The sequence below is a fragment of the Fringilla coelebs genome, assembly GCF_963513975.1.
Source record: "Fringilla coelebs genome assembly, chromosome: 1".
Taxonomy (NCBI): Eukaryota; Metazoa; Chordata; class Aves; order Passeriformes; family Fringillidae; genus Fringilla; species Fringilla coelebs.
In genome coordinates, this window is record NC_140028.1 from 38,906,742 (window position 1) to 38,923,034 (window position 16,293).

The 16,293-nt window shown below is 36.9% G+C and overlaps 1 protein-coding gene across 3 annotated transcripts in view; it reads left to right on the forward strand.

Annotated features, from left to right (window-relative positions):
• NSMAF (neutral sphingomyelinase activation associated factor) overlaps positions 1 to 14,933 on the forward strand; it is a 38,150-nt gene extending 23,217 nt beyond the window's left edge. For 2 of the 3 annotated variants that reach the window (XM_084213879.1, XM_084213880.1), the window contains 17 exons: positions 1,090 to 1,180; positions 1,273 to 1,336; positions 1,458 to 1,509; positions 2,454 to 2,574; positions 2,840 to 2,971; positions 4,763 to 4,805; positions 5,244 to 5,407; positions 6,713 to 6,821; positions 8,169 to 8,227; positions 8,688 to 8,755; positions 10,331 to 10,398; positions 10,631 to 10,754; positions 11,351 to 11,434; positions 12,429 to 12,579; positions 12,947 to 13,049; positions 13,953 to 14,062; positions 14,563 to 14,933. In XM_084213879.1, the coding sequence (XP_084070005.1) occupies positions 1,090 to 1,180; positions 1,273 to 1,336; positions 1,458 to 1,509; positions 2,454 to 2,574; positions 2,840 to 2,971; positions 4,763 to 4,805; positions 5,244 to 5,407; positions 6,713 to 6,821; positions 8,169 to 8,227; positions 8,688 to 8,755; positions 10,331 to 10,398; positions 10,631 to 10,754; positions 11,351 to 11,434; positions 12,429 to 12,579; positions 12,947 to 13,049; positions 13,953 to 14,062; positions 14,563 to 14,657 (1,638 nt within the window). In that variant the 3' untranslated portion in view covers positions 14,658 to 14,933. Of the gene's footprint in view, positions 1 to 1,089; positions 1,181 to 1,272; positions 1,337 to 1,457; positions 1,510 to 2,453; positions 2,575 to 2,839; positions 2,972 to 4,762; positions 4,806 to 5,243; positions 5,408 to 6,712; positions 6,822 to 8,168; positions 8,228 to 8,687; positions 8,756 to 10,330; positions 10,399 to 10,630; positions 10,755 to 11,350; positions 11,435 to 12,428; positions 12,580 to 12,946; positions 13,050 to 13,952; positions 14,063 to 14,562 lie in introns of those variants that run through there. The other variant, XM_084213881.1, reaches the window with a different exon arrangement.
• Positions 14,934 to 16,293: the final 1,360 nt, after the last annotated feature.

Consider the following 16,293-nt stretch of genomic DNA (forward strand, 5'->3'; position numbering starts at 1 on the left):
TTACTTTTAAAATAATATCCCAAAATCCAATTAATGTATATATGGTGGCATTGAGATGCTATAAACATACATGAATTTATGAAACTTCAAAATCCGTGGATTTAAGTGTGTAATGTAAAATACATGTTTGAAAGAAATAAGAATAAGTAGTAGAAATCTTAAGTATTTCCATTTAAGAAAAATACTGAATTTGAGGGAGAGTACTTTAAAGGGAGGAAATTTGGATCCATGGAGGTCAGAGCACTAACTTGAAAATTCTATATACTTATAATAATGCACCAAGTTTTTCTATTTCTCAAGGTAGGCTGGCTTTTGTTTCATAAGCTGTCAAACACATACTTAGAGACTTAGAAGGTCCTCAGTTACTTGGTTTTTAATTATGTGTTTAAAATTATTGTCTTCTATGGAAAGTTAATTATTTCAAAATAATATACAGAACATTAGAAAAAATACTGCCAGAATTAACTCCATTATATTAATAAAAAAAATTAAAATATTTCAAAATCATACAGCTTCCTAAGATTGTGGAAGACAAGAGAATATGAACAATATTGTGTTTACATTAACAGTAAATAAAGTCTTGCTTCTAAGATCTGACTTCCCTCAAACTGTTATTGGCTTCATGCTTACTGCAGTACAAGTAATTCTGTTTGTATTATGATACATTTTAGGGTAATGCATAGAAGCTTCAGACAGGAAGGAATGTCTCAGTTTGATGGAAGTCACTATGTTCTTCCATACTGTTATGAATCCTCATGTGAAAGACAAAAAAGAAGCATTTGTTCGAACTTCTTTGAATTTGAGTCACTGCAGTTATGTGCTAAAGTGAGAGAGGAAAAAAACCACTGAAAACCTGATAGTTCTGGATGATCAGTTATGACAGTCATTTTGCCATATTGATTTACTTCTCTGATTAAAGCTGCATGGATATTAGAACTTAAGAGTTTATTTTATCATTAGAAGAAAAATTGAGGGAGGATGGTCCTAATCTGTGTCTTTAAAAAGAAACAGTGTGTATGTGTTCAGTATTGAGGCAAAGCAGCAGTGCTGATTTGAAACAGACGTTTCTTTCTTCTTCCTATGCTGCAGACACGTTACCGGGAAATGCCAGAGCCCAAGTTCATGTATGGAAGCCATTATTCTTCTCCGGGTTATGTTTTGTTTTATCTCGTTAGAGTTGGTAAGACACCTTTTATAAGCTCTCTGAGCAGACGCTTACCTCCAAAGCAGACAAGGTTTGGAGCAAGCTGATGCTGTTTTTCCTCTCCTTAGCTCCAGAATACATGCTCTGTCTGCAGAATGGAAAGTTTGATCACGCTGACAGAATGTTCAACAGGTTTGTTTACATTTTGTCTATAATTAGGCTGGTTTTGTTTTCAAATATGCATCGATGGGGAGTGCAAAGCCTCAATTTTTTTTTTTTTTTAACAAATGTGTGATTGATCTGTCTTATCTAGCATTGCAGAAACCTGGAAAAACTGTTTGGATGGTGCAACAGATTTCAAAGAGGTAAATAAATGGCTGGAATATTATTCAAATCTTCTCATCTGTGCTTAGCTTTCTCATCTACTGTTGATTTGAGAGTGTTTGGTTGGAGTGTGTTAGGTTGGTTTTTGTTCCTGTTTCTGCTTTTCAGTTGTGTGTGATAGGTTTTTGGGTTTTTTGGTTTTTTTGTGAGACTGGTGGCTGCATTTTATGAATCCTTTATTAACTGTATATTAATCCCATATCAACTCCATGTTTACTCATCTGTGCCTGCTTTCTGGCTTTTAGTTTAACAGAAGTATCATTGTGAATGTTAGTAGAAATACATGGGAATTAACCAGAGTGTGGAATAAGGCTGAAAAGACAATTTTATATATTGTTTGCTGGAGTCTTGTAAGGATTGGCTTTATTGCAATGCTTCATCCGGAGAGTTAAACTGTAGAAGTAGTATCTTGGGTTTTTGAGCCCTGAAAAACCCTGACTTCTAGAATGTGTTGAGAAGAACAAACTGTCACATAGTAAGTACTCCTTTATCAAAGAAACATTATTTAATACAGTGATGCCTTTAAAAATAGTCTAGAGTTAATGGTTAGATATGGTGGTATTTAAATAATTGATTTTACCTCTGAAATTTGTCATAGTTTTATTCTAGATTTTAGTCTTGACTCTTACTTGATGTCTTAAAAATGAGAATGTAGCTATGCAGTGAGAGTTCTGAAGATACTCGTAGGTGCTATGGATTCATGTGTCACACATTACGTGTTAAAACATGTGCCACTCTGAATTTAGCAGTTTAGCTCAGAGAACTGTCTTGTAGGGAAAACCTGGAAAGCCTGCCCAACTTTAGGGCTTGACATATGAACTTTAATAACTTTCTTTCCACTGATTGATATGTTTAAGTGATGAAAGCAAAGCTAATATCAAAACTCGTTTTTTTTTTTTTGTTTGTTTGTTTTTTAAAATTCCAGTTGATTCCAGAATTTTATGAAAATGATTCTAGTTTTCTAGTAAATAGTTTGAAGTTGGACTTGGGAAAAAGGCAAGGTGGAAAGATGGTTGAAGATGTAGAGCTTCCACCTTGGGCATCAGGTAATAATAGTCAAACTTCTTGTATTATTAATTAATTCAAGATTGCTGGAATCAAAATTCCACAAAAATGTCTATTCCGGTTTCTTCTAAATGAGCTCTTTCTTTAAAGCACTGACATAATTAATAGGTGCTTTTAATTTTTATACGAAAATTAGCATTTAGTGTGGAGTGTTTTGTTGGCTTTTTAAGAATGAGGAGGAAGAAAGATGCATACCAATACTGAAAGGGATATATTTTCTCCTTTCATTAACCTTTATCTTGTCAGGTCCTGATGACTTTCTTCAGAAGTGCCAAGAGGCTTTAGAAAGTCCATATGTATCAGAACATCTTCATGAGTGGATTGACATCATATTTGGCTACAAGCAGAAAGGAAGTGAAGCAGTTGCAGCTCACAATGGTAAATACCCATTTATAGAACTAGCAAAAATAGGGGATGCCTCAATTAGGCAGGAATGGTAAATCACAACGTATCTGTAATGCTTATTTTGTTTTGTGTTCATAATTGTGCTTTGAATGCTTGATCCTTATTGGAAATAGTGATTATCTGGCAGTATTGCCTTTGTGGTGATTTGTATCTTTGAAGATGTGCTTCAGAGGGAGGACAAGATGATTCTGTAGCATTGCTGGGAATTGCTTGCACATCATGGTGTGGCAATATAGTATGGAATTACTGTTTCCCAATTAAAAATGGAAGCCTGCAGGGTCTCCAGATAAACAGGTATTTAGCCTTCCTCCACGGTTATTTAGCCTTCCTCCACTGTAATTTCAGTGAGAGAATTTCAATACAATTTCCCCCTCCTCCTGAGAGAATTGGCAAGGGGAAGAATGGGCTATTTGGCTCCAGGTCTTTAGAGGAAGAATGAATGAAAAGGTGTGTGTTGATTCGTCCTTGCATACATACATAACTGCATGTGAGACATTTCACTGTTTGCAACCTTACTCTGAACATGTATCTAGCCACTATGGGCCCTTACAAAGGGGAATGTTATGTTCCTGCTGTGTAGATGTGTTTTACACCTAATAGTATTACCAATCATTAACTTATTAATCAGTCTGATATTTTAGCTGTGTATGTTACTACCCAATAAGGAAGCGACCTCTTTAAAAAAAGAGTAGCAGATCAGATATTTAGGGTGTTTATTCCAAAACCCCTGATCCTTTTGAAGGACTTCTAGTAACAGAAAATGTTGAGATAGTTTCCACTTAAAGATGTAATAAGTTTAGAAATAAAAACTTCCTACTACAGCAGTTGGGGGGGGGGGGGGGGGGTAGGGATAAGCAACATTTTGGTACTCAGTACTTTCTAATTCCAGGGAAAGATAGTTGAGATGGGATTGAAAGATAGTTGAAAAGGATTGTTTTGCTGGGGTTTGTTTGGTTTTGGGGTTTTTTTTACTGTTTGGTTGGGGGCAGGTTGTCTTGTTTTCCTGCTGATCATTTCTTTCCAGTGTACTTTCTCTACGCGTCCTTAACATATGATTGGCTATATTTTAGAACTGTAGGGTTTAGCATCCTGTGAGGATAAGTGTCAATTACAATGTACCACAGACTTTAAATACAGTAAATCAGCATATAAATTATGGCATCTATATTTTTACCTCTCAAAAGAGACCATTAATGAGAGAACTTTTTATGCATAATGTGCTGCTTCTGATGCAGTATGAATTTTTATTAGCATAAAGAATTGCAGACATTTAAGTAGATAAGAGAGTCAGAAGGGATCTGTGTATGAATGAACTTTGGTCAAAGCAAATAATCTTAAGCAGAGACCTCAAAGTCATTTGCGTCATGGCAATTCACCTGGAAAGGTGAATACACAGATCTTTCTGATCATTCTTTATTACTTTCTGTTCTCTGTCTGAAAATTAACCAAAGATCCAGTTATGCAACTGTGCTTGCTTTCTTATTTTTCTGTTTATATATTTATTTACTGGGAGTAGGTATTTAATGAAGCTTAAGTAAGCAATCCTTCCAAGAGATTTTCAGAAAGTTTCAGAAGGAATCAGTACTTTCATAGAGGAAGTCCTAAGTCTTTTCAGGTAAAAAACCAGGATTAAAATGTAAGACCTCAAACTCTAATGCCTGCTGAAATAGCTTATTTGTGAGCAAAAATGCAGCTCTGTTTATAGGAAGACAAACAAAATGAGCCTTGTATATCTACATTGTACAAATAAACTTTTTTTTCCAGTGTTTCACCCATTAACTTATGAAGGAGGAGTGGATTTAAACAGGTAATTAACAAGAATCTGAATGTTTTTGTTAAAGCAGTTAGCTAAGTTTCTCAGTATCTCTCCAGGTTCTCTGCCAGCTGTAAAAGGGCTCTGTACATGAATGGTATTACTCTTCCATTTTATTCTCCCAAATATGCAGAGAACCAGCATCATATTCTCAGTTTTAGCTTGCATTAAAAGACTGTTTCTTAAGCATTTCTTCAGTCTAGCTTTTCTGGAAGTGCTTCATTTTTTCAGTCATTGAGAATATTGTTATTTTACATAAACAAAGTTATGAAGCTGTTATATGATTGTAAATCTTCAGTAAATCGGTTCTATAAGAATATGTGATGGCCTGTAATGCTGTAGTAACTGCACACACAGTTCCATGCTTTTGGGGAAGGGGAGGGAAAAAAATACTTGCCTCCATGGCTTAATTATATATCTTGCTTTGTAAAGTATTATGGATCCCAATGAAAAAGTAGCTCTGCTGACACAAATCCTGGAGTTTGGACAGACGCCAAAACAGTTGTTTACAACCCCTCATCCTCAAAGGAAAATTCAGAAATTGAAAAGCTTGTCTCGAACATCTAGTCACAGCACTTCCATAGCTGAGTCTCCAGGTAAATGTTTAATAGATAAACTAACAATGTGAAGGATTTGTAATTTTGAGTAGTTTCTTTCTCCCACAGGATCTCATTATACAACTCTCTTGGCTACTTTCCCTGTAAGCCAACTCATGATAAATCCATGAACTAAATCTTAAAGAAAAACAAAACCAAACCAGTTTCAAATTTCAGTATATGGGTGTTGCCCTGTATTTTATCTTCTGTTCCAGTGGTCTCCTCTGGGACTATTCAACCTCTGCTTCTGAAGCTGTGGGAGGGTGTGATCATCCCTGGCCTTTCCTGACACTTTAAATTCAAGCTGATGTGACAGCAGTTTCAATGACCATATCTGCAGGCATTCTAAATGATGCAAAGATTTGTTTGGGTTTTTAACAGGAATGACTTAGGGGGGTAATTAATTAATTAGCTTGATCAAAGTAAACCTTAAGAACTTAAATTAAGCATCTGAATTTTTTCTCCTTTTCCATGACTTGAATGAAAATCGGAAACGAATTTTTTTTTTTCCCCTATACCACTACATACTGTAGAGACAGATTTGATTGAATAACTTTCTTCTAGAAGAGGATTTTAATGCCCTCACAGGCTTCTGTTCAGGGCAGAACTTAAACCACTTCTCCGAAACTAAGATGCTATTGTCTTCATAATGTATATAGTGATTTAACTGTAAATTGGCCTGAAGATTCACTTTCTTTCACTTGGAAAGATTTCTCTCATTTGATTGTCTTCAATTCACTTACCATTTGATGGCCTTCACTTTGAAGCAGAGGAGTGCTACTTAGCATAGCAGCAATCTGTAGCATCCAATGGCAAGTGGGGCTTTGAGAGTTGTATGTGGTGATAGTGATGGTTGTATATTAAATAGATTTACTGCCTAAGTCATTAATTCACTCATCAACAGTTTCTCTAGGGTTTGACCTTTTTATAATCGACATCTAATTATCTCTATTTTGTTGCATTTTTAGTTCCTTAACTTTTGCAACAGTGAAATGAAGATGTTTTTAGATTTTTTTTTTGTTTGTTTGGTTTCCATTTTGGAATTACATTCCATAAAGTCTGCTGTTTAAAAGCACTAATTTGTTGAGAAAAGTCCTGGTTTTGACTGTGGAAGCCTATGCAAATTCAGCAAGAGATTTGGGGATAAAAGTTAGGGATCTTGTCACACTTTGCCGTAGTCTAAGGATCTTATTCCTGAAGCTCTGTGTGATTTCTATAATTTCATATTTATGTCAGCTAGGTATTTGAAATATGTCTTTTTCTTTTCTATTTGTGATGGATCTTTATTATGGCATTTTATTGCAGTTTCTCCAAATGAAGAATCATTTGAAGATTTGACAGAAGAAAGTATAACACTTGCCTGGAACAATATTGCCAAACTAAAATTAGATACACAGTGTAAAATTCACAAAGAGTAGGTACTATTCTTTCCAGTCAAAATTCTTCCACTGAATTGGGGGGTGGGGGGGATCTGTGTGTCAATCTGAATAATGGGTTAGGTAAATACTTTTTTTTGGGAGTTGACTCAGTGATTTGATTATGCAAGCTGAACTTGAGTATATGATGGGTTATGAATCCAGAGAAGGTATTTGTCAGCTTGATTTTTGCTATTGTTTTTCCTTAGCTCTAGATCTGTATAAGTTCATTATCATTTTAGTACCTGAGGCAGATATTGATTACTCTTCTCTAAAACTGATTACAGCAGCCAGATAAAAACTTCAATTTATTTTTTTTTATAACGTCAGGACGACACAACTTCATACCACCAGATTTGAAAGGTTAAACATTTAAGTTGTTCCACTGTACAAGCTGCTGCTGCATGAGCAGTTTGCCCACTGCAGTTTGTCTCCAGCTATAGGTTTCTAATTAATCCGGGTACCAAACTACTGTTCTGGTGGATTCCTAGGGATTTGAGAGTCAGTAGGGGCACTTTTCAGGTGAACTTTGAAAATATCTAATAATGAACAACATCAGCTATATTTTAAAGAAGAGGTTTTCCTTTGCCCCAATCTCCTGTCCTAGTGACTGGGCTGGTTAGGAGGATTTCTTGCTATCTTGAGTCCAGTTGCTTTCTTGGTGACTGTAATCGAATCTAGGAAAACATTATCATGTCCCCGAAACAAGGTCATATTTTTAGTGAGAAATCTGTTACCAGATTGTTAGCATTAAAGAAATCTGATCCTGAAAAGAGACTCAAATATCAGCTTCTGATTATTTTTATTACTTTTTTTTCCTGAAGACTGCTGAGAAATAATGAGACACAGAGCTGTGTAACAGAACTTTGGCTGTGCAGGATGCTCTGTGCTTCCTAATTCCCTGACATAAGCTTTGTCTAAATTTCTTCCTATAGTGACTTTGCCAGTGTCAAATTAAAAGAGAAAAAATGTGCAAGTTCCAATTCCTGACACTTGAGGTTTTCAGTATCTGCTTGTAGGCAGCTTCCTGATTATTTGTAGCTAATCCAGAACTGGAAAAACTAAATGTGAAACCATTTATCCATTATCTTCTCACATGGGCAAGTCCATTCTGATGGAGTTCTTACAGAACACTATAGGGATCCTGTCCTGGGGTTTCACATATTATGTCAAGGTATATTTTTGTCTCCAGGCAGATAACACACCACCGTAGAGTTTTTAATCTCCTTGAATTTCTTAGCTCTTACAGAGCTCAAATAGCAGATTTCAGCTGTAGTCTATTTACAGTATGGTGGTTCAGTTTCAAAATCTATGAAGTCACCCACAAGCTTACTTGTATTAAACAGGGCAATTACTGGAATAGCAGTCACTTGCAATGGGTCTTCTGTTTTCACTACATCCCAGGGTAAGTATTGCACAGGTATTTACCACAATCTGCAGTATAAATGCAGGTTATTGTTGTTTTTTTAACAAAATGGCATGAAACTGAAATATACATCTGACGTAATTAAATAGCTTAACTATATGAATTTGCTCTGTTTTAGAGGATTTTGACTCAAGCATTTCAGTATTATCTAGGCTTGGAAGATAATTTCAGTGATAATAATAATGGATAATTATGGAAGTTTGTCCATTTAGATACCAGAGTTCTCTTAAGAGTTTGATGAGCATGGGGTAGTCCATCTGCAACTGGCACAAAACAAGGTAGCTCCAGGCCCAAGTCACAAGCCTTATAAAGAGTTTCTCAGAGACTGTGAGAAACCTGTGTCAGCTTTTCATACTAAGATATTCAAGCAGGAGCGAAATTACTAGCTTCTAGAATATAAAATAGTCCTTTTATTTTTTATTTTGTCCCTTATCTCCAGATTCAACTTTGAAGATGTTTTCCAAAGACTCGAAAACCATCCAGAGAAGTGTGTCCTTCTCAAACATGGTAGGCTGCTGTCAAAATAAGTGTGAGATGATTGGGAATCTTCTGAAAGCTGCTCAGTGAGATGGCTCTTAACATCCATCAATGCCTCTTTTCTTTCCCCTGCTGACTCAGTTGTATTGTGTGTGAATAATTTAGCAGAGTGAATTGAGACTCTCTCAGGCCACCAGAGAGACAGAGCACATTCTGCAAATATGGGGAAGAAGCATTAAATGGTTACACTGGCTCTGTTCTGTTGCCCTGCTATCCAGGGAAGAGCTTGTGGTAGACAGTCTGGCATGAGCATGCTCAGTCTTCCTGAGCAACCTTGAACTGCCATTGGGACCAGAATTTTAAAGCCTAAATTCCACCACATGCTCACATCCAGCATTGCCTTACTGCACCCAAGTGTTTGAAGCCTGTGAGTCAGCCAGCAGAGGAAAACCAAGCACAGGGAGTGGAATCTGTGCTGGGTGAAAATGAGCCATCCTTCTTCCACGAGCAATGATCTCAGCAACTTGTGAACACTTTCCCCTCCTCCTAAAAGAGCTTGATTTTCTGTGGTGGAGCACTGTGGCCAGACCTGGGTTATAAAGAGACGCTCCCAGTTGCCATATTCAGTCTTTTATTGGCGCAAGACACCAAGATATATCAGTTTTCTCTCTACCACCATCTCTAGGGGGACCAAGAATGGAAAATGTGTTGCCCAGACAGAAGCCATAGCATGTTCTGACTGGTCCCCAAGTAAGTTGAAGGATCTAGACCCTATGGTCTGCCATGAGACACATTAGCAGGTGAATCTAGATACATCAATTCCTAATCTTCAGCAAACTTGGGAACAGTGCTTCTTGGCACTGTGAAAAGGGAGCTCTTTGACTCCTAAGCCTAAAGTCTGTTTTTCATGAGGAGGCTTTGTATACTCTTAATTCTTCTCCCCTAGTTTTAGTGCTGATCTAAACACTTCAAGCAATGCTAAAAGGAGTAGTGTTTACAGTCCAGCAGCTTACTATTTTTCAAACAGACCTAAAACATGACCAGTAATGATAGCAGGTAAAAGCACTGGCTGATTGTTGGCTTTTTCCTTGCCATTTATAGTGACAGTAAAGTAACTGAGTAGCTATCTGTAAATAATGTTTCTTGTGGAAAGTAGTAAAAATTAGACAGTTATATTTCTTCTTTGAAAGACCTGAGCTAATAAGTACCTGTGATGGAGAACAAACATCAAAAGAATCTGCAATTTTAGTTTCTGTTAGCTACTTGTGTCTAGAATTTAGAGCAGCTTACAAGATGAAGAGCTGACCCACTTACTTCTGAGTGAGGAATTACATACCATGTGCTTGAAATACCAGTTTCTTTGGAAAGATTCTTCAGTTCTGCATGTATTTCTGAAAGTTTCTGCTACCTTTATTTAATTGAGATTAAGTATTCTTAATGTTCAGTGTCCAGCCTCTAAGGTTTTTCTTGATCAGTGTTCATATAACATCTGCATGTTTTTTTTTTAATAGAATATTAAAATGCTTCTTGTTGTCCAAAAGCATGTTAATGTACTTGAATTGGATTTGGGGTAGGAAATTGAGTTTTGTTTTTTTTTTCTTGCAGGCTTTGTCATCTTGTCTAATCTTACCAGGAGATACCACTGTCATAAGTTCTTCATGGGACAATCATATGTGTGTACTTACTTCTTGTTGACTTTATTGAATTTCATGGAGTGCCTTGGTTGCTGTTTATGCTTTTAGATAATGATACAGAAAATCATCACATTTTTAAAACACAGTATCTGTATTTCTAGTTTTTCCCACTAGATTTCTGTTAGACACTACAGAAACAAAGTTACTTTATTTAAAAGAAAAACCCTTAAGTTTTACAAAATGTAATGCTTTTATAACCTTTCTCTGTTAGATATTTTTATTCAATTGCATTTGGAAGACAGCAAGATGTCCTATTGGGCCATGACGATGCAGTCAGCAAGATCTGTTGGCGTGATGGGCGCTTATTTTCTGCATCTTGGGACTCCACTGTGAAGGTTTGTAGATGGGACTGTTACAGTTGCATGACTATTTATAGCCAGCACTTTGTAATATTCTGCCAGCCAAATGCTTTGGGGTGGATGTACTTGTTGTACTAGAGTAAACCTGGCTAGTATCACAGTAAGTTTATTTCCAGAGTTTATTCTTCATTTAGCTTTAGATCAACTGATTCAAAGCTAAAGTGTTTTTTCAGGAAATTTCATTCATTATAACTTACTGTAAAAAATGAGGATTCTGAAGACAAACTGTATTTGTTGGAGAAACTGGAATGTTTTGTGACTTTGGGGATTATGTTTCTTGGGTGGAATAGATTTCTAAAATGTTTCATAATCTTGGAGTTTACATTCTTCAGCTAATGGGAGCAGAAACTTGCTAATCTAAAGAGCATGCCTACAGTTAGGTGGAAAGATAATTTAGAAGCTAGAGACAGGAAAAACTTTCCCAAAGCCTGCTGTGTATGATTTTTTTTGTAAGTACACATTTATTGCAGTGATATACCCATTCTTAGGTAGGTTCTGTAGGGTATCTGGAGTCAGCAGAGTTGTGTTCACCACGTGGTTCTGCTGAACAAACATAACTATCTGTCTTGTAGGTGTGGCACTGTGTTCCTGGAGAGACCTTGAGCAATAAAAAACACCACTTTGAACTGCTTGCACAGTTAGAACATGATGTTAGTGTAAGTATGTTGATGCAGTATCTGAGAACAAGAAATCATGATCTAGTGGTAAAGCACAAAGATTGGGTTAGGGGCTTAGGGGTGTGTTTTGGGAAATATGTGTAGGGGCTTTTTGTTTTTATTTTGGGGTTTTCACTGTCTGATGCTTCTGCACCAGTGTTCCGGGTTGAAAGGTCCATGTCTTGGGACTGAAGCACCAATGTAAACAGAGGTTTCTTAATTTGTCTTGCTCAGCTTGTATGCACAGAATTCCTATGGGAGGCAGGAAGAATTGGGTGGTTTCGTTTGCTGCTTTGGTTTTGAAAACAGAATAATCTTTTTTTCAAGTGTTTTGATCGTTAGAGCTTCTTCTTAATGTAAGGCAAGCAAATGAAAAAGAAATCCTGAGCTGTTTACCATGCTATCATGGTAAATATCTTAGTGAATTTCACTGTAAATATACAAATACACAAATATAGAAAAAATTGTGTGCAATGCATCATAAATGTGTAACTGCATACTTTTGTTTATGGCCTCTAACATCAGTCTGTGAAGATATTTAGAATGACTGTGTTCTAAACCTTCCTAAGAGTTAGTTTTTTAATAGGTCACAACGTTGGCAAATGCTGAAGCCATTCTCATAACATTTAAGTACCCAAGAGAACTGGAAACAGCTGATGGGTAGGAAGTTTAATAAAAGTTAAACATTTTACCCTTAAGGGTAGAGTCTAGTTAGATGGAGAGTAATGGTACTAAAAGCAGTCTGAAATGTCACTTAGCATTTCTGATTCTGCAAAGCAAAAGCTTTTTAAAAGGTCTTCAAAGTGACCTATTTTTTCTTCTTATAGTTTGGATTTTTCACACTTGTACCTAATTAAGGATGTTGAGAATTAAATTCAAAGCTTTTCATAATTATCCTCTTAGGGATAATGGGCTTGTTTTGTGTGTTTAAAACCTGTTTCAAGATGGTTCACATGAAAGAAGAGAAGAGCTCATGGGATGTTTAACTTCCTAGGTAAATACAATGGACCTTAATGCGGCAAATACCATCCTGGCATCTGGAACCAAAGAGGGTACCATTACTATTTGGGATGTTACTACAGCAACAGTGTTGCACCAGTTGCCACATCATTCTGGGACTGTATTTCATGCTGCTTTTAGTCCTGGTATGTTGGATTTCAGTTTTTAATATGCACTGTTGGGAGTTTCAAAGGGAATTTTATTCTTAATGCCGTGCAATATATCTTATTGGAATTACTGCTTCAAGGGGGATGGTGAGATGTTTTGGATTTTCACACATCTTCTCTGTAAAGAATTTAATTGTAGACAAGGCCATGCTAGGCTGTAGACCAGTGATCTAGACTCTAAACCAATCTTGTTTATCTTTGCTTGCTTAGAGACTTGATTTCCAGTAAATTATTTATAGATAAGTAGGTCGGGTAATGTCACATCCAACATGCTGATCACAGAGTGCTTTGGCAACTAGAACTGAATGTCTGTTGTTCCTTTTGTTTGCTTCCTTCTTTTGTACAGACAGCAGACATCTACTGAGCACAGGGGAGGACTGTTGTTTTAAAGTAATAGATGTACAAACTGGAATGCTCGTATCCTCTGTGACCACTGAAGAGCCACAGAGGTAATGCTGAGAACATGCAGGTTTTGGAGATGGTTGGTGACAGCAGAGTGGGAAGGGCCATAATACTGGGAACTTTGTTTATCACTTTTTAGAGTGAAAAGACTGACATTCTAGCATGTTGTGTGCATTATGATCAAGCTTTCCAAACTGGGGCAAAATCAAACAGCTCTCTAAGTAAACAACTTTTCAACAACAACTTTCATGTCGCTTAGAGATGATGACAGCTGTAGCTAACCAGTTCTTCCAGCAGCTGAGCTACTGACATGTCTAACAAGTTGAGTTTTCTTATTTTTGGGTTTGTTGTGGAGGTTTTGTTTTACTGTTTTCTTTTTATTTTGATAGTCTTAAAAAAATATTGGCTTTTAAAATCAAAGACTGATCACATTTTTTCACCACCTGAAAAGTGTAGAGTTATTTATGGTTTATCAGATAAACAGATGGAATGCTTACTCTTACTGGAGTAAAAATATAGCAGCTCTACATGGAATACAATTCATTTTTTTTGTGGGTATACATAATAACATATGCATGTTCACATATATATTTACCTGAAAGTCATCTTTGCTTTTTAAGTGATGGTTTCAGGAATATGAAGTGGCAGAAGTGAAAGTGGTGGCTCATGAGAGCACAGGGATATCACATGCATAGCTGACTGGGCCCTCTTCTGTTATGGGATTACGTTTCATACTCTGCCAGGGGAAAGCCTGGCTGGGTCTAGGGCAGTCACAGAACCAAGTTTGGATCATGCATCTTTAAAATAATTTGGGAATAATCACAGAAAGACTGTGTTAAAAGGTAGTTTCTTTGGGTTTCATATCTCTATTCCCAGTTCTTTTTTGTCCTAGTTTGGAAATGTTTGGCTGTCATAATGCAAAAGCTTGACATGAACTAATTTACTTGCAGGTGCTTTAAATGGGATGGAAATACCATCTTATCAGGATCTCAGTCTGGTGAATTACTGATTTGGGACCTTCTTGGAGGAAAAGTTACTGAAAAAATCAAAGCACATACAGGTATGCCTGAACTATTCCCATTCTCAAACTGAACGTGAGATTCCTATTTCCCAACTCTTTTAGTACTGAAGAGTTTGAGAGTCATCTGCTCAACCAGCTGGCTGTTCCTGATGTCAGCTTTACCTGAAACACCAGAATTAAAAGTAGTTCTGAGGCATATGCTACAAGATGTGAACACACTTTTAACGTGAAAATCCCAAATGTCAGTGAAAAAGTTCATTCTCCATGAATGCTTTCCATAGTTGCCATCTGCATTCTACATAGCAATGATGTTGTCTCTCTAGTACCAAAAGTCAGCCGGGGCAACGGAGCATGAGATCCTTACTGTGAATAAGAGCAGCGACCTAGGACCCTACTAAAATTTCTCGTAGCATATATGGTGTCAGTGTAATCCAATGCTCAGACTATGCTGAACTCTCTCAAAGAAAGATCTGTTCTGTCATCTCAAGTACCACACTTACTTGCATTTGGATTTACTTGTTTGTGATTTTGTTTCCCAGGTGCTGTTATGTCCATGTGGATGAATGAACAGTGCAACAGTGTTATTACAGGAGGGGAAGACAAACAAATCATGTTCTGGAAACTGCAATACTAAGTGCCTTTCCCTCCAGTCATTTAAATGAACTCTAATTTTAAACCAAACCTTTTAAAGGAACTTAACTCTGTGCAATGATGGCTGCTGAAGTTCAACCAGATAGGAAGCTTTGTTCTACCACAACTTTCTATGTTATGTTGACTTCATTGAGAGCTCTTTACTTCCATAAAGTATGCATTTGTTTTTCATGGACTATCATACTGAAATTGCCTGTGTAAAATGATATCTGATATGAAATTAAAGACTATTTTTCTGTAATTAAAGTGCTCGTAACTTGCCCTCATTGTTTGATTTACATGGAATGTATCATAACTTGCTGTTTGAAATGCTTTGAAAGAGGAAGCATTTGCATTCTTAATTTAAGCCTTTTAGGGTGTGTGGAGCTTAATGCTGTCTGTCATGTGCAGTCAACATTTCTTCCTAGTGGAGATGCATGTGATTGTAAATACTGCTTTGAACACCGCAGCAGCTGCTGCTCTGAGCAGTCCCCCATCTGGGCTCCTGGACAGTCCTTAGCTGTGGCTATTTGCAAAGGCATACAGCACAATAAGAACAAATTCTCTCTTGCTTTTTCTTACTCAAAACCAGCCCTAATGTATTGGTCTGAAAAGAAAACAAGCATAAAATTGATCTCCTAACAGACCAGATACACATACATGTGTTAGGATAAATATTCCCCTAATCCTGTGCCTGAAATTGGAGTATAAAAGACTATCACTCCTTCTTTTCCTCATTTTTATTACTATCCTTTTCTCTTAGTAATCTTCAGCATTTTCATGTTTTGTTTAGTTCTTTAACTCAAATCACCTTTGGGATGGAATTTCAGTATGGCATTTAAACAGAGCTACAGTTCCTGGGTTTATCCAATCCCTCAGCTGTCTTAACCCAGGAACAAAGCAGTGTTGCACAAGGATTACTTTCTCTGTAGGACTTCAAAGGACTACTTTCTCTGTAGGACTTCAGGGTATCTTTTCCTGGGAGGAGCTGTTCTGAAGTGAAAGACTTGAAATATTTAAATTGTTTAAATGAAGTATTTAATGGTTTATTTATAGCAATACTCATTTGCATTTGTAATGCTGCCTGAGTATGACTGAAGATCTATTTATTTCTCTGCTGGTCTTCCCTACTGCTGGTGTTGAGGTGCCCTGGCACTGTGTCCAGGGCAAATGTTCTACTGAACTGTTTTCAGTCAGATACCCTGCCTTGGGTTTGACACCCAATGCCTATTCCAAGACACAGCTGTTTGTTTTACAATACCAAGAATCAGCTTGTGGTTAGGTGCTGTTCTCTCATTCCCCCAGTCTTCTATTCTATTATGCTGGAGTGTGAGCTTATTTTTCAGTAAGGTAAGGCTATTAAACCAAAGTGGTATTTATTTCAGCTGCACTACTCTCTTGGCTTAGCAGATAACTAGATTTTTATGTAATCAATGAGTGTGTGTGGTGAAGCCACACATGGTGAAAGTCTAAGCCATACCATGCACGCCTGCTGTGCCAGTCTTAATCCTGCAGAAGAATGTTTGGTGTCTGCCATGTTTCTTCACCTTTAAATTTATTTATTTCCCAAACATATCTGTGTGTATGCAAACATGGTAGAATGTGATTTTTGTACACTTACCTGGAAATGGCTTGGGTGA